This window comes from Topomyia yanbarensis, chromosome 1 (genome assembly GCF_030247195.1).
Source record: "Topomyia yanbarensis strain Yona2022 chromosome 1, ASM3024719v1, whole genome shotgun sequence".
Classification (NCBI taxonomy): Eukaryota; Metazoa; Arthropoda; class Insecta; order Diptera; family Culicidae; genus Topomyia; species Topomyia yanbarensis.
The window spans coordinates 216246049-216265745 of NC_080670.1; the positions used below are offsets into that span (position 1 = coordinate 216246049).

The window sequence follows — 19697 nt, forward strand, 5'->3', positions numbered from 1 at the left end:
TTTGGTGTGCAATGCCAATTTCACCATTGATTCTTCCTATAGTTGGGTGGTGATTACCTACTATACTGATAAGTTTATGTGAGTAGATAATGAATCCGAAAATTTCACAAGTATTATTTGTAATTTTCATATTAGGCAATTATGGACGATTAAATGGTGCGTTCCCTGGGCGATTTGGAGGCGACAAATCGCCCAAATGTTGCATTTGAAATAGTTCCCTAATTGCCAGCAGTTTGCTGGCAAATTGAAGGGCCATTAGCGTATCCGAGTTGGAAAACAGCCCCCCGTTCGCCAGCAACTTGCCCTTTTTGACTGACTGTGTTGCCCCTATAGGGGCGGTTCATATGTGATGCATTTTTAAAAATCAGCGAAATCAAATGCAGTTCTTTCCATCAAAATAAAAATTGATAATGTATTTTGCGTTGCGTGCAATGTATTTTGCGCTACGTGAAACCATACAAAACTACTAGCCCACCTACATTCAACAAAATGGATTAGCGTAGAATATTTGTTTAACAAACTTTTCTGCGAGGGTTGTTGATGTAAAAATGAAAATTAAAGCATTTTTTCTATTTTTTTTCGCAAATTTGTTATATATTCCTAAAGTGATCTGCCCCTAGCTTGCCACTCAACTTATTTCGTGAAATATTTCAAGATCGTCAAAGTCAGAGTATTTTGCTATGCAGTCGGCCGACTCAATCTTACCGTGATAAAATCAGTCTGCGAATCCTGATTTTGCTTTAGCAGCTAGTAGATCTGTTTCCAAGATAATTCGTTCAGCTAGAGTAATGATGAATTTTTGAAAAGCGGCTGACGAATTAGTCTGCGCAGTGGATGCCGAGTGGATGTTGAGTGGAAGCCCTCTACTGAACTGAAACGCGGTGGAAAAGCTGAGCGTTTCAGTTCAGTAAAGCGCTTATCGAAATGAGCGCAATTTGGGTCTAATCGACAGCGGGCCGGAGAGAACTCGAGAGAAAGATCTCGACCTTTGAAGAAGTTTGACAGGATTTTTTAAAGTAAGGGGATTCGTAAATAATATTTGAAAAAAAGCGTGGACGTTAGGTGACGATTTCGATCGACGAGCACTGAAAGCAAAACCATCCAGCTGGCGAGCTCGGTGCTACTCGTCAACTACCGTAAACCGGGGTGACTTTGATCATCGGGGTGACTTTGATCACTCGAAACTTTTTTCGTACATCGCTTATTAAACCAGAATAGTCTACCGAATCATTTTAGTTTGAAATGATTTTTACTCTAAACTTATGAAATACTGGTTTGTTATATTTTTTGAGAATTTGTTCGGTTTTGGGTACAAAAACTACAAAAAACCGAAATTTGACTTTACCTTATTTTTACGAAGCTTCATAAAGTGTCTATTTTTTATAAAACAAATAAATCTCAGATTTGAGCAAGAGTAATAAATTACAAGCGAGATTTTATTTTCCTTCAGAGTGGGATGTACCAAATTTACTTTTAAGAGTTTGTTTATTTTTAGTACATTTTTTTGTGAAACTAGTTGGCAATTATTTAACATTTTTTTAAGCTAAAGCTCGCAACTTTTTTATTGTTCAATATTCCAACATGTTAAAATGGATGAAACATTTTGTACATTGATAAAACACTGAAATAAAACAATTTTAGCAGTTTTACAGGTTTTCAGAATTTTTTATTCTAGTTGGACACAAATTATACGAATTTTGGTTACTCGAATTTTACAGTACATTGAATACTTTGTTTAATACCAATTAAAATTTATTTAACAATGAGTCAACAATCTTTCCAGAATTAGTTTAAACAAACATTTGAATGAAAAACATTGACATCAATAACTTAATGTGGGTGAACATATAACCTGCATGCATGCAAAGTCACCCCGGAATACGAAAACGGACATCAACTTGAAATCATTTTTGGAAAAATAGCTGTAAGCGGACAATTTTAAGTAAAACCATTCAATCTTGTTCTCCTTACAGCAGTACATGGTTTAAAAATATTAAACTTGAAAAAAATGTATTGCGTCTAAAAATATGCAATGATTACTTCGAAAAGTAATCAATGTCACTCCGGTTTACGGTACCTCGTTTTGAAAAAACCATTACCGTATCGTGATTTTTTCGGCCGTCCAGGTGATACTTCAGATGAACACCAAAAGCCTTGTGTCGCACAGTTAGCATCTTACCGCAACGCCCATAATCATGTCCTCGTCAATATCGATCACTATCTTGCATGTTTTTGCACACCAAGGCGAAAATGTTCTCAGGATCATACGAACACCGTTCCTGATCCGTATTCGTCCCGCACCCCGAAACCTACTCTAACCACGTCACTGTCCAGCTTATCACCCGTACCCATCATCACTCTGTAGTTACCATCTCGAAAAGATCCCCGCCATCACGATTGTGATCATCGTCGCCGCCACCTGCATTTGTTAACTTCAGCCGCTGCCGTATTCAAAAAATTAGAAAAGGTATTTATTCTTGCCTTTTCAAGTTTAGGTCAGCCGAGCATCCGTAATTTCCCCGCATTCACCGCTCTAAGATTCGGGGAATAAGAGGTTTTTAGTGCCCGCTCCAAGATCTCCATAACAGGAGTCGGCGTTTTGGCGAATCTCCATCTGTAGTGTTGTATAACAGTTATTTCAGTAAACGTTTCCCTTCAATTGACTTTGGATACGGCCAGTAGATCAAGCTGAAGTTCATCACCACGAGAGTAGAGGACGCCGCACAGGCCTGTCGCGAATGACGACATGGTTACAGAAGATACAACTTTGAGTTCAAACTTCGTCTACGGCCGTTGGCAAATTGTAATGGATATGGTAAGCAAATACACACCAGATCTTGAAGGAAATGAGGTAGCAAAGATTGCAAAACGAAGAAAGATACCCCCAGGTTCTGCGAAAAATCGGAGACATAGTTCTGGGCTTTCCTTGGTGGAGTTTTTGATCACAGCAGCGCATAACCCAGAACCACTCATCGATTTTTTGTTTGAAATAGAAACTGGGTATCTTTATCCTTATTGATATCTTAGCTAATGGGCCATGCTTTGGATTTGAGCCTAACGACCTTTCGTTGAGGTATAACAGCGATTCCTTAAATACTTTTTGTATTTAGAATTGGACTCACGTGTGATGTGTCAGAATAAATTGGCATTGACTTCCCCGGTCGGGATGAAATATTATGAATGGTCAGATATCGTAAACGCGAATATGTACTGTTGAAATAATTGCTATTCATGCAATTTCAACCCGCAAAAACTGCTTGAAAAGTCATTTGATTGGTCCGAAACAAAAAACATTAAAAATCAGGTATGCTCACCACCGCAAGCTGCCCGTTCCCAGTCTCTGACGGGAGGGAAAACTCGATTATGTGATGTGCCATAAATATCATGCTACCTGTTCAGGCCGCCCCTGCACTACTGCTGCAGTGGGAGTGGTATGCGTACGGAAAACTCGCCCATTTGTGAACGTGTGTAATGATTTCATTTGACATTTTCCAATTTTCCTTCCCTTTCGACAGTCGTCTCCCGTGCTCCGATCCGGTCACTACACACGTCGACGCCTGATTCGCGACGGTCAGTCTTTTCTAGCACCAGAAAAGGAATTCGGCGGTGATCCTCCCACGGACCGTGCCGACTAGCACACGCACGGCTACCAAGGCCGAAATAGAGACAAAAGAGATGCAGTGCTGAAATTGCGAACGTAATAGAATAGGAAGAAAGCTTTGGAATTTTCATCTTCGGACAACGAAAAAAAGAAAGAAAGAACGAACAATTTGCAAATTCGCGTGAGCGAATCGTACATCGCCGTCGTTGTCGTCGAGTAGCCTGTGTTTGGTAACCAGCAAGTCGCCTTCCTCAGCGAGCTGTGTGAATCACGAGAGTGAAAAAAAAACAGTCGACATTTTTTTCAAGTTTAAATTTTCACTTGCGGCTTGTGATAGCAGCAGTGAGTGAATCGAGCGGAACAGTGCGTGATTAAAGAGGAGCTGATATAGCCACCGATATTTGATTGGCCCTTCAAGGCCTACCTGCCAAAAGTGGAGCAGAAGCAGATTTTTCACCCTCCACCATTCCCTCGGCAGAGCAGCAGCTGTGTGTACTATGATCGTTCTAAATTCAGACAGGTTGGTCGTGTGTGAGCTACTACAATTTATGTGAGCATTTTTTTTGTTGGTGCAGGTGTAAAGTTAAGTTGAATGCAGTGCTTTTTCCGAGCTATTGATTTTGACTTTTTCACGAGTAATGGCGTGTCACGGTAGACCTTCTTGGCACGCTTAGAAAAACAAGTAGCAGGGGTTCGAGGAAAACAGTTTCGTCTCTCTAAATTTATATCGATTTTCGTGTAATCGTGTGTAAGTTGTCGTCTAGTTTATGCAGCGGAGAGGGGAAAAAGCTCCACCGTGAAGAGGTGAGAAAATTTTTCGCGCTGACAATTTCCCTTTTCATCGCCACTAATTATGCTACATTTGCGGCGATTCGTGGGTGTGTGGTTTCCATATTTCACGTGCATACACCTCACCAGAAACTAGACTGTGAATTGACACCCACATCCTCTCGTTTGGTGGTGAAGAGCTGAGACTGGAGCAGCCACAAAAAAAACGCAGGTGGAGTAAGGTGATTGCTGCAGCAGAATTCAATCATAGTTTGGCTCTTGCATTCCACGTACGTGTAAGCAGAAAGGATTTCCCTTCACATTTCGTGATATAATTCAAGTCGGTTCAATAAAACACTTCTAAAAATAAACCAGTCGAAAAAAAATCGAAGCACGTCAAGGAAAAATCTACGTGCTACTGTTTCGGCTAGTTGATAGTGACTTTATTTCTGCTGCTGTTCATGACCGTGAGCGAAAAGGGGCGCCATAAATTACCAGAGAATTCTCGCGCCAGGCATCCAAATTTGTCAGCCGACAATGGAATACGAAAACAAGAGCAAACACTCAGCCAGCGGAATGAAACGTGCGAATCTGGTACCCATGTGGTAATTGAGCAATGGTTTCTAATTGTTGACACCTGAATGACGCAACCGTTCCATCGGTGTGATTTTTCATCGTGTGTTTTCTTCCCCCTCGATTTCATTCACTACTTCGGTCAAAGTCACAGACTGTCACAAGTTGAAAGCTCGTCGGAGAGATGACGTCAACCCCCGCGCACTGCGTATTGTTTACTGACATTGTTTCGACTGATTTCAAGTGCAGCCCTGGCTGCTGTGGTGCAGCGAAATATATTTTGTTTCGAATCGGGAAAGCATGCTGTTCGGGAAATAGTTTTGTCATCGAAAGAAGTTTTATGTGGTTCTACAGGAAATTTTAATAGTATGTCTGTTTTGAGAAACAATAATATAAAATGTTTATTTAGTTTGTATTTGGCAAAAATTGTGTATGGTGCTCCCGTAAAGAAAAGATTTCACAGAAACAACGATGGATTTTTTGTGTGGGTAAAATAGAACTAAAAAAACATTTGCCACTGAGTGAGTACGGGAAATAGCAACAGAATGGGTTGTTTCGTTTTATTAAATCAATAATGTTTAGCTGTCATACTGCACATACCTTCGCCGAGACGATATGATTCGATTAGTTTCCGTACAAAGTTAGGAACAACGTTTTCCTCTGTTTTATTTTCAGAATTATACTGCGCAACCCCAGGGAACTCGAAGCAGTCTAATATGCATGTGAAATCAGCATATTCGACTAGTGGCAGTAGTTACATCTCTCCGTCATCATACCGCTACAGATCCAGCCTAAGCGATCGGACGAGTTACACCAATAGTAGCACCACTAGCAGTAACATCTATCGGCGAAGTTTTCGCTATGATCTACCGTCTTCTTCGTCAGCATATTCATCGTACCGATCGGACCGTGCAGCAGATACAGATCTATCGACCTCACTGTCAGCGCTTAGTACCAAAGATTCGGCTGTAAGCTCTGGTAGCACACCATCAACTACAGTTAACAGTAAAGACACCTTCAGCAGACCCAGTCGTTACTCGACAGCTTATAGTTATAGTTCATCAAGTCAAGTACCCGCCAGAGATTACAGCAGTTCACGCATCACTTCACGTTCGTCGGATACACGACCAAAAGATCGGGACAATAATTATCTGTGCACCGGTGGTGCTGGATCTTCCTCCAGTTATATCTCAAATCTACGAAGTACCGCTCTTAGCGGTGCCGAAATTTACCAAAAGTATAGCATCTCGACCTACAAGCCAAACAGTTTTGAATCTCGGATTGCTGCTACCCGAACGCAACCGGATACTTCAACGGCTGCGTTGGACGTTAGCAAGGTAAACAACACCGTTAAGGATAGAAACAGTAACATTGACGCTGGCGTCGTCGTCAGCAATAACAATAAACACACTAACACCAGTGAAGGCATTCCCAGTGTTGCTAACACCCCTCAACTAGCATCTAACTGTAAGCTCGCGTCAACTAACAATACCAGCACTAAGTCAAACGCAGCATGTTCACTCAACGTCCGTTCCGAGACGCCCGCTAAACGCAATTGCATTACTGGTACTACAGTTGTTACTACTACCACTACTACAATTACTACCACTACCTCCTCTACATCCGTGTTACTGTCATCATCGTCATCATCTTCGGTGCTGTACGAATCGACGGCCGCTAGTCTTGAAACTGCCCGACTGCGCAAACCAGCTGCAGACCTCGCAAAGCTCAAAGCGTCAAGAACCGAATTCGGCTATCCGTTGAATAAACTGCGATCCGCCGGTAAACCTCCCATACCGAGAACCGCATTTACTAGCGGTAGCTCTAGCGATCTGTCCTCTACTACCAACGGGCGCAAAGAGGTGCTGGGACTGTCGGCCTATCGAAATCAAAACTTCCTTAAAAACGAGTGCGATCTGGTTAAACGCGAACTCAGTAAAAGTGCCACAGAACTTCCATTCAAACAGGGGGGCTCTTACCAAACGGCCATCAAGTCTAACGGAATTGGTTCGGCAACAAGTCGCGTGGGTGCCAGCGTGGACGATTCGAAGACGTCCAGCAGTAGCTACCAAACAAAACTGGAAGTTCCTAAAGTGAGACAGTTTTTACCACCAGTTCCCAATTTCAAATCTGGTCAGCCCAAAGATCATGAGGATGATGACAAAAAAAATCACCAACATCAAAACCACATCCAGATCACCACTACTACCACTAGTGACAGTTCACAAGTACCTAGCGCACGGCAGCCCACTACCAACAACTCTACCAGTAGTAGTACTTCAGGTGTGGAACTAAAACACATCGACCAACGGCCGACGTTATCAAACATTCTTCAGTGTACTCAAAGAAATGAAACTTCTCTTTTCAAACCATTTCTATCATCTTCGAAAACCACGACACGGACAACGATCACCACTTCTACAACTACAACAATCACAGAGTCGCTAACAACTATCTGTTCGTCACCACCATCATCAACCAGTAGCACAGCCTATACTTATTCTACCAATTCTCGTTCCGCCAACGTCAACGCTATGAAATCGCTACACATTACTTCCGAACTGGAGGAACCCGTTGCGCAGGCCACCATCAAACTGCGATCGTCACTGAACGGAACTAGCAATGGCGGCACGGGTTATGGTAGCCGCTGTATAGCAACTGCTTCGGCTACCACGGACGACATTGCTGAGTTCGATTATCACAACGTTACCGCTACGATACGAATTAAACCAAAGTCTAGTATAAATCACAGCACAAGTAGTAGTAGCAGTAGCAGCACCACCAGCATAAACAACATCAACAACAATGCAAATGATGGTGATTCGAATAACAGCAGCAGCGACGAACATGAAACTTCCAACGGAATCGTTCGTAATAATAACAACTGTTTAGATAACGGAGTCAACGACGGAGGCGGAGAGGACGTCGATGAAGTGCCATCGCCAGCAGCAACCGTAACCATCAACTCAGCGGATAAGGAACCGAAAGCGTTCGATGATGATAAAAAAGTTTCTTATGTAAGTAACGCTTGGTCTGTACTTCCCCAATACACAGTCCTTTTCTCTTCTTCTGCTTCTCATCCCTCCCGAAGTCGACGAAGCAAACACTAATTCTATTAACACAAACACCGTCTCCGTATATAGTTGTACCGCTCCGATAATACGGTTCACTATTCCTTCTCTGCAAAAGCTAGAGCGATTGATGAGTCCTGTACCTCGATGTGTTTGGTCAGTGTTACCTGTACTATGCCTGTGGTGTTCGTAACTTGCTTCCCACACTACGTTTCTATACATAGATTTGAACGTTGCGTTTCGGAGCGCCGCTTAAGCTTCCTTCATCCGGTTCAAAGATCAAAGTTTCATAGACCAGGACCACGGGTAATACGGCTGTTCGTCCGCATGCTAGCCTTACATGACTAAAACAGTCCAACCACACTATCCCATTCGGAAACGAGCTTCGTCCGCAAATGTTCATGTCTATCTCTCTCCCTCTTCAACCTATTCTGTATTCAAGCTACGTGCTGGCACAGCGTCCAAGAGCATCCATTCGACCAGTCCGGTCGGTTATCGGAGCCGTGAGTGCGACTCTGGCCTGAGCAGTTACCGTTCCGGACTAGGTATCGCAGCTCCATCGTTAGCAGTACAAAAATCCAGTTACAATGATCGAACGAACGGCGAGGAGTCTAGCGAAACTCTCGCTCGTGGTGGTAGCCGAAAGGAGGGTACGTTATCTGTAGCGTCTACGCAAAGCATTCAGTCTGACCATGTGCCCCCTCACACAGGTCTCTGCGGTCTATACAATATCGGCAACACCTGCTTTATGAACTCTGTGATACAGTGCCTAAGCCATACCCGGGAGCTCACGAACTTCCTCCGGACGCAGTCGGCGGTCGAGCGAGGAACGGTCAAAGATCACAAGATTCTAGCCGGTAGGTTCCGTACCATGAAAGCTCGCAGTTCTGTACCAAGATCATCTCATTTTTTTTTGTAGAGTACATCAAACTAATCAAAGACATGTGGAACGGGATCAACCGTAGCGTGAACCCCTCGGAACTGAAGTACGCCTTCTCCAGCAAGCATCGGATGTACTCTGGATCGGCACAGCAGGATGCTCAGGAGTTTCTACGGTTCTTCATCGATTCGCTGCACAGTGCGCTGAACGTTTCCATCAAACGGGAACCCATTTCCAGTGCGATCGAGGATGACGATTTGAAGTAAGGATGTTTTTGTGATTTACAGTTTGGTCTTAAACCATGTATCACTTTCAGTAATCGCATCAAAGCCGACATGATGTGGGAGTGGTATTCTAAGGTGGAAAATTCTGTTATCAAAGACCTGTTCGTCGGGTTGCTGCGTAGTACTCTGAAGTGTACGGTGTGCAACGGTTGTAGCGTGACATTCGATCCCTTCTGGGATCTCAGGTAGGCGTCCGCTGTTTATAACTATTTAAAAGTAAAATCACTCATGTTTCTTGCAGTTTACCGCTTCCATCCACCAACTCACGCTGCAAGCTGGAGAACTGTCTGGACATGTTCGTTAAGGAGGAGGTTATGGACGGAATTGATCAACCGACCTGCTCCAGATGCAAGACGCGGAGGAAATGCACGAAAAGCCTTACCATCGAACGGTTCCCCAAATATCTGGTGATACGTACGTTGACTTCTGTTGAATCTTAACATCTAGTCATTTAACTGTTAACTGTATCGCACAGATTTGAAACGCTTCTCGGAGACCCGGTGGAGTAAATTAACCAATGTGATTGAGTTCCCAACCGGTGAACGCGAGCTAAACCTGCAGCCTTACGCTTCCGAAGACAATACGGGACCGGTGTACTACTCGCTGTATGGCATCTCGAACCATATGGGTATGTTTGATGATCGGTTTGCTTTCGATTTGAAGTTGTTGATTGGTTTGTTTTTGTTTGGGTTTCTGTAGGATCCACTGCTGGCGGTCACTACGTTGCTGTTTGCAAGCATCCGGTCAGCAAAGAGTGGCATGAGTTCAATGATAACTTGTGAGTATCGTTATTTTATTTCGCTTTAAAGAGCATGTAATGGATTCCGGTTTTCTTGTTTCAGTGTAAGTGACGCGTCCGAGAGAAGTTTGGTGACATCCAGTGCCTATGTATTATTCTACGAGCGAGCGTGAATTGTCTGAACATTGATAGCTCGAGGGATGCGAGAGAAAGTTAACTAGTGGTTCTTTACTCTGAATTCACACGCGAGGAATGATTAGTAGATAGCTGAAACGTGCGAAAATTGCGAGGAGTTGTTACAGTATGTCTGATTCCTGATGGATGTGAATAATGATTCGCACAGAAACGTAAACGATGAGTTGGTCTTTTGTAAACTATGGGAAGGTTCTGTAACAATCAATAAGTCTCTCGTGAAAATAGAGATACTCAACCAACTAGTGTTGCGTCCAATAAGCCTGTGCAACACTGAACCGCGCATGGAACATGATCAACTGTAACAACCCAGCAGCAGAACTAGCACCGTATGCAAGGAGACTAATGCCGTTTTTGTTTGACCCCAAAACTAAAGAAGCTGAACCCCTATCCAATTTGTTACGTACTATAATGGCAGCCAACATTGCCCTGTTCGTGCTCAGACCCCATATTTTGACAATAGTCATTTATGTCACCTACCCGGTAAGAGGAAGTCGTCCTACGTGAGTCCAATGCGTTTACCATTTATTCAATAAATGTTAAACATTCATAACTGGACGTAGCTGTTACGCTGACGTAAACAACTACTGTCAGAATAGGGACTGCTTGAAAATTACGAACGACATAAAAATGACCGCCATTATGGCAGGTAAAAAGCTGGATATAAAGCTCGACAACTACATCTTTCGTTTTCCAATGCTTCTCTCAATGTTAACAACATTCAAATCCCTCGAATCCATAGTTCTTCTATACATATTGTCTCCTCAAGCAGGCCTTGCTTTAGTCTGCAAAGTCGAATGATTCTAGTATTCGGATTGGAATGACACTGATAGATAAATTGTAAACAAAAAATGGAGATGGTGAATCCTTCTTATACGGAGATTCAGCGTCTTTACCCGAAACTGAGTCAGTTCATACATTTTGACAGCAGCTAGGGTTAGAAGCTGACTTAATTTCGGCTCAAAACAGGAACCTCATTAATAAGACAAGATTGCATTAGTTTCGCTACCAATTAAGTGCGTGGTGGGTGTAAGGAATCACCTGTCCTATAGCTGACAATTCGTGTGCATATTGATAAGATCAAGATCAAAATATGAACAATAGTCGAAACTCAACAATGTAACGAAAAAAGATTATTAGCTGAAGAAGAGATACCCCAACTGATCGCAGGAATAGCTGATCGGAAATGACAGAGGATTAGATTTGTAATATTTATTTTGCTATTTATTCTAGAGGGAAACACAGAACAATATTTATACGTAGAGTGTAACGTGTTGAGATGATAACCAAAATCTTAGTTGTTGACCATATTTGTTTTCAATGGGCTAAATGCTACTTTTAAACTAAAATTACTGCAACTGATGTGTTGGGATGGACACGAAATGACGCAAATTGTTAATAAAATTTATTTTGTAGATCTTTCAAACATACCTTTTCTAGCAACTGATTCTCGGGATGGTAAATGGAATCTAATTCCCGTCTAAATCAAACTACTTACTATAGCTCGAGTGAGCTGATGGAACGAAGAAAAAAACATTCGGCAATGATTTTTAGTAGACATGCTAGATACTAAACAAACTCACGGAGAAAACAGCGCCTCTCCCGTCCCAATTAACCATTGTTGCGTTGTGTTGAAATTAATAAATCGACAGAAACACCAAAAAAAGAGTTCTGTACTCATTAACAAACTGATGACCGGCTTCCCCCAGGGCGAATGGCTGGTTTCAACAAATTCCTTCTAGTCACTAGGTGACGTGACTGTGGAAAAAGGGCTCTTGTATTCACCACTCTGCATCGATTCCGTTCATCGTCGCATTTACACTACCGGTGAACTAGTGAAACATCCACTGTGAACAGATGTCACTGTGGAATATTTGAAATGATCTGGGAATATGAATATTATTGCATTCATAATTATATCGAAAAATTCAATATTAATTCGTCAAAAGAGCGAAAGTGTTTTTTTGTAAGCAAACTTGTTTCGCTCATTAGTCTGCTGCAGAGTGGAATTTCATGAAAAATATGCGTTAATGTAAATTTTTACCCTTCGTAGAAGTAATTTCACTTGTTTTCTTCTTTGAAATTATAGTAAATTAAGAGAAACCATCAAAATAAAAGTTTGTTTACAAATCTTATTCTCCCTTTTGCAAATTTAATATGGAATTCTTCATGGATTCGATAAGTATATTAACATGTTAAAGAAACGCGAAAAAAAACCAAGTCCATTTCAGCCGCCAGAAAATTTGCCTAAGTATTGAAATTGCCTTTAAATCGCATTCGCAAATTGCATTTGTTCCTACGGGTAAATAGCACAGGCGAGTAGAGTAAAATGTCAAAATATTCAATTCGCCTGACAATGTTTGTCCGCCTTTTTGATGACTGGGAATATTCGTCCGCCTTTTTGTTGACTGCGGGCTGTCATTAGCGGGCCCTACACGAGCAGAAATATTGACAATAAATCATATATTGATCAATATATTGATAGTGTAAGATCATCTTGAAAATATTGATTCTGTAGAATTTAAATGGGATTGATGGATTGAAGTAGTCTTGTCAATATATTTATGGACAATATTCCTGTCTCGTGTAGGGTCCGCTAGATCAACGTCATTACACGGTAAAAAAAACTTTACTAATTTTATGTATTCAAATTGCCCATTTTCGGAAGATATTCCAGCTGTCAAAAAACTGGGTATATTTTTGTTTCTAACAATGAGTACGTTTTATCCATTTCACAACTACTCGATGAGGTAATGTCCATTGGTATAGTGATCTTAACAATGGGTGAAGAATCCTGAAAAGTGTGCAAACGTGGTGCCTTTATAGTTTTAGGCATTTTTTGACCAAGGAAACGTGGCCTCCATCTCCGGATGTCAACCCACTCATCGTTCCAATCTTTATACTGTATGAGTTGAACTTGCAAAAGAAACATGAGTTGAGTTTTTAATAAAAAGTTTGACCGATTTAGGGCTTTATTCTCACAGTCACGTCACTTGGTGACTATAGAAGAAAATTTCCTTCTAGTCACTAAGTGACGTGACTGTGAGAATGGGGCCCTTATTCACTAATTTTTGATAGTAACACCCTTTAATAGTTGAGGTAAGGTAGCTGAAGACTACACTTTAACCAGAGTTTAATCATTTGCTCAGAAAAATGGTCATTTGCGCTACAGCAAATGACAGCATCTAGGCCTCCTGCAGGACCATCTTGTCCATCATCGAGCGAACTTTGAGACCATTAGAAACATGCGACCTTCAAAGGACCTCACCGGCGTTCATCCACAGCATTATGAATTATTATAGGAAGTTCGTTCCGAACATGAGGAGTCTTCGATGTCCACCGAACGAATGACTCAAAACCAATTTATCGTTGGTCTCCAGGCGTTCGATAAGTTCAAATCGATTATGTCCTCTGATAAGTGTGTCTGCAGATACATCATCCACTCGAGTTGGAGCGCAAAGGAACCATAAGCTCCCCGACAGTAAGATTAAGTTTATTAAGGTATGTATCTCAGGTGCTCACAACTTCCAAAAAACGATGTTGCCAACCAGATCACAAAGTATTGGCGGAAATTCTTGTTCGGGAGGCTATTACAATCGACACTTTTCTCACCAGATTCTCAGAGTCCAGTTGAGTGAAGGACAAATAGAATTTGCATAAAACCCCAAAGTAACGAATATTGCATTAACGATTGTTTTTATTGTTTCTCAAATGTCGTTTTCTCCCGCAACCTTGCGTTCATTACAACATCGTACATCAATTTAGTTATTGATTTAAAATCAGTGGAATTAAGTTACTAATATGCTACATATAGAAGAAAAGAAACGCAAGCATTCCAACAACAAGACCATTCATTCCCACCCGCACTCTGCTCTACTCTTTGGGATTTCGCTTGTCCTTCTTCTTTCGCTTCCTCTGCTTCTCGTCACCGTGCGATTCCTGCTTCTTACCGATACATACCCGGCAGTACCAGTCCTCGTTGGAATCGGGCGGAACCTGAATACCGACGCAAACCCAGTGATACCAGGCATCGCAGCCATCACAACCGATCATCGGTGTTCCATCGTCAACACGGCCACAGGCCGGACAGATCCAGACTACGTTGCCATCGGCATCTTTCACGTTGACCGATGCACTGAGTGGGGCTGGAATTGTGACCCCGAGACTGACTGAGGCCGAGCTACTGCTGATGCTGCCATGTGACTTAGATGATGTTTTCGATTCCTTCGGTTGCTTTTTCGCTGAATGTGGCATTTGATCTCCAGAGACGCCGACAGCTGACGACGTTGATGCCGACGATGAAGGTACCGACGAAGCTTTGTTTGATTGAACAGTAGACGGATTGTGGGTGGGAGTAACCGAGAACAGATCGATTGAATCTGGTAGTGCTTGAATACCACGTGGTCGAGGTTTGGTTGCCACATCTGCACTCAGATCCGGCTTACCTGCTGCCTTACCAGAATGATCTACTAATTTTGATAATTTTCCTCCTTCTTCCTCCTTGATTTTACCTTTGTTCGGAGGTGCTTTCAGTTTTGGGGGCCTCGTCACTAGTGCCGAAATACGAGCTAGCTCTGGCGATGCTTCACGTTTGACTTCTACCTTTTCCTCTTTGACCACCCCAACATCCAAGGGGGTAACATCCGGCGTGTTAGATCGCGGCGACGGATTCGCACTGGAACCAAGTTTCAACATAAGCTTCGGTACCGATGCGGTCGATCCGTCGCTATGATCACGCTGATCCGAACTGCTCGCTGTTGTAGTTCCAGCAGCGGACGTTGAACCTAAACCGAAACTGCTACGGTGATGATCGGAAAAGGAAGCTGCTTCCAGGGCAGCAGCCGCCACACGTTCCTTCTCCTTCCGTTTCTCTTTTTTAAGTTTTTCCTTCTTTTTCTCTTTTTTCTCCTTTCTGCGGAACTGCTCCTGCTGGGGGTTCAGTTCCTCAACCGGGGCACTAACGATGTCGCTTGGGATTGGTTCTATCGCACCGTCCGGGTGGAACGAGTGAGAAGATCTGGCAAAAAGGAAAAAAATAAATGATTTTTATTTAAAAAAAACTGTGTCAACACTTACTTTGGTCTCTCGCGGTCACGATCTTTACTTCTGTTCTTATCTTTCTTGTCCTTCTTCTTCTTGATTTTACCCTCCTTCAGCTTCCTGTCCTTTTTGTGCTCCTTGCTTTTGCGTTTTTCGGTTTTGTCCTTTTTACCAGCCTCGTCGAGACCCATGGCGGTCATCGTCACCGTCGATTGACTGTTTGTATCGGAATCGGACCCGATGATGATGGTTTCACCCGGAGCTATGGGAAGCACGTTGGGAGGCAACGGGGCTAACTGTTGTAATTGTGCTGCTGTGGCGATGTTCAACATCGGAGTCTGAGTCGGAGGTGGCTCCGGTTTTTGTGGCGGTAGGGCAGCTACAACTGGTTGACGTACCTCCGGATGGATTGCTTTGACGATCGGAGGTTTCTGAACGGTCGTTTGATTTGTCAGAATGGCGGTTTTGGTGGAAAGGTTCAGAGAGTGCTCCTGCGGTGGAGGTTGAATTGTATGTTGACGTTGTTGTTGTATCTGTGTAATATTTTGACGTTCTTTGACTGCTGGCGAAACTTGTTTGCGGCTTCCTACTGATGACTTGACGGGCATTGGATCAATCTGAAGCGATGGTGGCACGAGCGGAGCCACATTGCAGGTGCTTTTCTGTAGATCCAACGGAGTGTGTGCGAGCTTTGTTTCCGGATCTAGATTGTCGTAATTGTCCACAGGTTGGGCTTTCGGGGGACGTGGATAGCGCAGAAGATTACCAATGTCGAATCGTGGCGGCATTGGTGGCATTCCAAATGGTCCCGTCGGAAGGAACGACGGTTGTCCGGGAAATGAGTTAAAGAGTGGATTCTCTGGGATGAGGCCTGGGCCGGATGGCAGTGGAAACATTCCAAACATTGGGTTCCGTACCTGGGAGGACAGGAATGCCGGTGGCATTGCTTGATTTAACAGTTTAGCGTATGATGAAACTGCATCCTGGAGTGGTTTCTTGTCGATAGATGATGTCGACACCGGAGGCAACTGTTGCTGAGAGGACTGTTGATGTTGGAACTGTTGTAATAGATTGAAATCGCTCATGAGTTGATTATTCTTCGCTTTTTTAGGATTTGGAGCTCTTGGTTGCTTTTGTCGTTGGCGTTTCTTTTTCTCCTCCTTCGGAGCGGGAAGCCCGAAGTTTGGAAAATCGCCGAAAAGTGGTCCAGGTCCGGTATTTAGCTTGCCAGAATCACTCATCCAGGAGGCACTGGAGCTAGAACTGGACTGCAGCTTTATGTCCGGGGTTTTGGGCATATTGGAAGGCGTTTTGGGAGGTGAAAATTCTCGAGAGAATGACGACATCAGTCCTATGCCAGAATGTTCGCCGGAGTTCATACTGATATTAAAGGGCAGATCCGGAGAGGACAGTGTATCCTGAAATGGAAAGACACCAGCAGTGGACGTTTTTGGGAGTCTCTTTTTGGCCATAGGCGTAGTCGGAAATTGAGGCTGATGAGGCGGACTCTTATCGTCGTCGATGATAATTATTGGTCCTTGGGTAGTTGGCACCGGGGATGGTTCCTTTTTTGCTACCTTCTTGAAAATGTTGAGTTTATGTTTATCGGGAGAAGTACTGTGTAGTCCGGCGGGTCCAGCGGTAGATGGACCAGGAGATGGTGTTATCTCCAGACTTGGGTGGAGCTTCTGCAAAATGTCCAGCTGAGTTTGGGCAGGATGTTCCGAGAAATTTGGTTTCTGCATCATCAGTTGCTGCGGGGGAGGAAACATAGATGGTTGAAATAGTCCCGGTAGAGGTTTCTTCCCAGGTGAAAACATTTCCAGAATACTTTGTGCATTTAGAGGAGCTTGAAACTGTTGCAGTTGATCCATATATTGTTGCTGAATTTGTTTTTTTGTGAGCTTGGGGCGCTTGGGTTTCGGTGGTTTTGGGGGAGTGATTTGATTCATTAGCAGTGGAGGATTCTGAGGAGAAAACAACCCTCCCATGTTCATAGCCGGATTCATTGGCATCGCAGAAACCGGAGACTTCTGTTTCGGTTGTTGTTGCTTCTTTTTTCGTGGTACTCTTTCTTTCTTCACTTTAGCCGTCGGTTTCACGGGGGTTACAGGCAGTGCTGGTTTCTCTATTTCCGGAGGTGGCAACAACGGTTCTGGTGGTTTAATATCCGGTACAGGGGTTGGCGGTTTTGGCGGTGGATCCAGAGTAGCTAAAACTGGTTTCACATCTTCTGTATCTACAAGCAAAGGTTTCACTTCAGCTACGGGAACAGCTGCTGGAGTTGCTGGTCTACTAGCAGCTTCCTTTTCACCACCTTCCTTTTTCTTCTCCACCTTTTTGTCTTTCTTTTTCTCTTTTTCAACCGGTTTCTTTCTACCCTTTTTCGCAAACTTATCGTCCATTTTGGATACTGGAAGCACAGTCGTCACAGGCGGGGGAGGTGGTGGAGGTGCAGGTTTTGGTTTCTCTTCTGGTATTTCGGGTACCTTCGAATCCGGCAATTTTCCTTCCCGAGCCGGTGAAATAAAACCCGACGTTGTCATAATGACACTACTTATCTCCCTCGTTGGTCTCCCTTCATCCGGCAAAGTTCGGGGCTTCTTAGCCTCTTGTCCTCCTTCAGTAACAAATTCCGGTGGCCGCTTGAAAGTAACAACCTCTTCATTTGGACCGGTTTCCATCATCGCAACCTCCTCAGCACCTACTTCCTCAAACTTCTCAACAAATTCGTCTACGTCCGGTTTCACTTCCTCTACCGTTGCTTGCTCCTCCTCTTCAAGCAGCTGAGCTCGGAGGCGCTGCCTTCGATAATCTTCTTCTTTTTCCTCCTCCGAATCGACTAACATCGGAGGCATATGCTCAGGGATGTGTACCGGTCGGGTTAGAACTTCCTTACTACCAGGTTTCATAAAATTCAAATGCGTTTCCTTCGGCAACGGATACTTGGGCACCTCGAACGGTCTGGCGATGGGATCCACAAACTGCAGGTACTCCTGTAGGTCGCCCAAGTTAATGCCGATATCCCGGTAGGCCAGAGCCACATCATCTAAATTGGGATCCGTTCGATTGTACAGTTCCGAATAACGATGAGTTAACCGGGTTATATCCCTCAGGTACTGATCCAGTATATCCATCATCAGCTCCAGCGGGGTCGATTGGATCGAATGCCAACCGATAGTCTGGCATACCTGGGCAACCACTACCTTCAATAGCTGGTGAGTGTATCTTTCCGACATCTGGAAGAAAAGGTGTTAAAATTAATTGCAAAAAAACAGCAAAAAGCTAATAAAAAAAAACCTTCGAAAATAGTTTGTTTACGATTCTAGTAGTGTTGTCAACAACGCAGTGCTGCTTCGTCGCTTTCACCAACACACTCTCACGAAGCGCTCTTCAATCGGCTTTCGTCTCACACCTTAATCTTCTTGCACAGCAAGCAATCAACGGAACAAGCCAGATTGGCAAAAAAAGAAATTTCAACTCAAAATTTCTTCACCATTTCGCGAATTTTCAGAGCAAACTTCTAGTTTATTCGGCGTCAAAAATCGTCAGCTATGAAATGAAACTGTTTTAGGTTGGTTCTGAGCAAGGTTAATCGATATAATTTTCAATTAATGCACACGACGGCACGTAATCACAATTTTCACTCTGATGAATCGCACTTCGTTCAGATATTTTTCTCCTACTAATTTTTGACGTTTTACCTTATCACGCTTTCGTCGAACGGTTATGCGAGGGATAGGACTGCGAGAGAATCATACCTCTAGTACTTTACAGTCTAGTACATACACGCTCATTCAGAACAACATAAAATATGGGTTCCGAGTACGAACTCAATTTTACAAACTTAAGCGAATCGTTATAAAAAGGTGTTTGGCGATGAACAGAATGATCTCAACTCTTGAGTGACGGTTTATATAATGAAGTCTTCATGGCGGCGTCTCGTCAGTATGTAACCTTCCGGATTCTTTTAGATTTTTAGGCATATAGATTAATGTTTGTGTATTTAATCCAGATTTTGAATTATATGTCCAGATTTATCCAGAGCTAGGGGCTAAATAGAAATTTAAACTGTACTTTGCATTGCGTGTAACACGCAAAGCCTTGCAAGAAACTAGCTCTATACCCAACAAAGCATCGAACGAAGCAGATCAGCGTAAGATGTTTGTTGAACAAAATTTTCGGCGAGGGAGTGCAATGTTGATGCTAAAATGGAAATTAAATGCATTTTTTCGAAATGGATTCAAATTTCTTATACATTCATGCACAGAAAAAAAAAATGTTGGTAAAAATAAGTTTTTCGCTTTTTACAAAAAAAAAACAACCAACATAATCTTAGTTTGGAAATAAAACTTTTATTTAGATCGCTATTCTCCAATAATTAAAAGGAAAACTTTTTTGATTACTATTACTACAGTCGTGATTCGCTGGTTGGGCCACACCTCTGTCCAACTAACGAATTTGATTCGTTAGTTGGACCGACTGACAGATGTAAAAAACTCTCCAAAGGAGACGCTAGTAGTGTAATTGCATCTATTCACATCTCTAA

The 19697-nt window shown here is 43.0% G+C and overlaps 2 protein-coding genes across 9 annotated transcripts; one reads left to right on the forward strand and one right to left on the reverse strand.

Annotated features, from left to right (window-relative positions):
- Positions 1 to 3500: 3500 nt before the first annotated feature.
- LOC131692642 (ubiquitin carboxyl-terminal hydrolase Usp2) lies at positions 3501 to 11774 on the forward strand. 8 transcript variants are annotated; one of them, XM_058979832.1, is made up of 10 exons: positions 3501 to 4121; positions 5618 to 7959; positions 8456 to 8663; positions 8724 to 8870; positions 8933 to 9155; positions 9210 to 9362; positions 9419 to 9591; positions 9653 to 9805; positions 9877 to 9955; positions 10020 to 11774. In XM_058979832.1, exons 2-10 carry the CDS (start codon positions 5659 to 5661, stop codon positions 10087 to 10089), a joined length of 3507 nt encoding a protein of 1168 aa, XP_058835815.1. In that variant the 5' UTR covers positions 3501 to 4121; positions 5618 to 5658; the 3' UTR covers positions 10090 to 11774. The 8 variants fall into 8 exon arrangements, with proteins under 8 accessions (XP_058835815.1, XP_058835824.1, XP_058835787.1 ...); XM_058979841.1 differs by having other exon boundaries at positions 3505 to 4121; positions 5618 to 6279; positions 7510 to 7959; positions 8456 to 8870; XM_058979804.1 differs by having other exon boundaries at positions 3505 to 4121; positions 8456 to 8870.
- A 2011-nt stretch (positions 11775 to 13785) lies between these two features.
- On the reverse strand, positions 13786 to 18819 carry LOC131692634 (transcription initiation factor TFIID subunit 3-like). The gene is made up of 3 exons (XM_058979793.1): positions 18449 to 18819; positions 15185 to 18387; positions 13786 to 15125 (listed from the first exon to the last, which is right to left on the reverse strand). The coding sequence occupies exons 2-3, from the start codon at positions 18385 to 18387 to the stop codon at positions 13982 to 13984; spliced, it is 4347 nt and encodes a 1448-aa protein (XP_058835776.1). The 5' UTR covers positions 18449 to 18819; the 3' UTR covers positions 13786 to 13981.
- Positions 18820 to 19697: the final 878 nt, after the last annotated feature.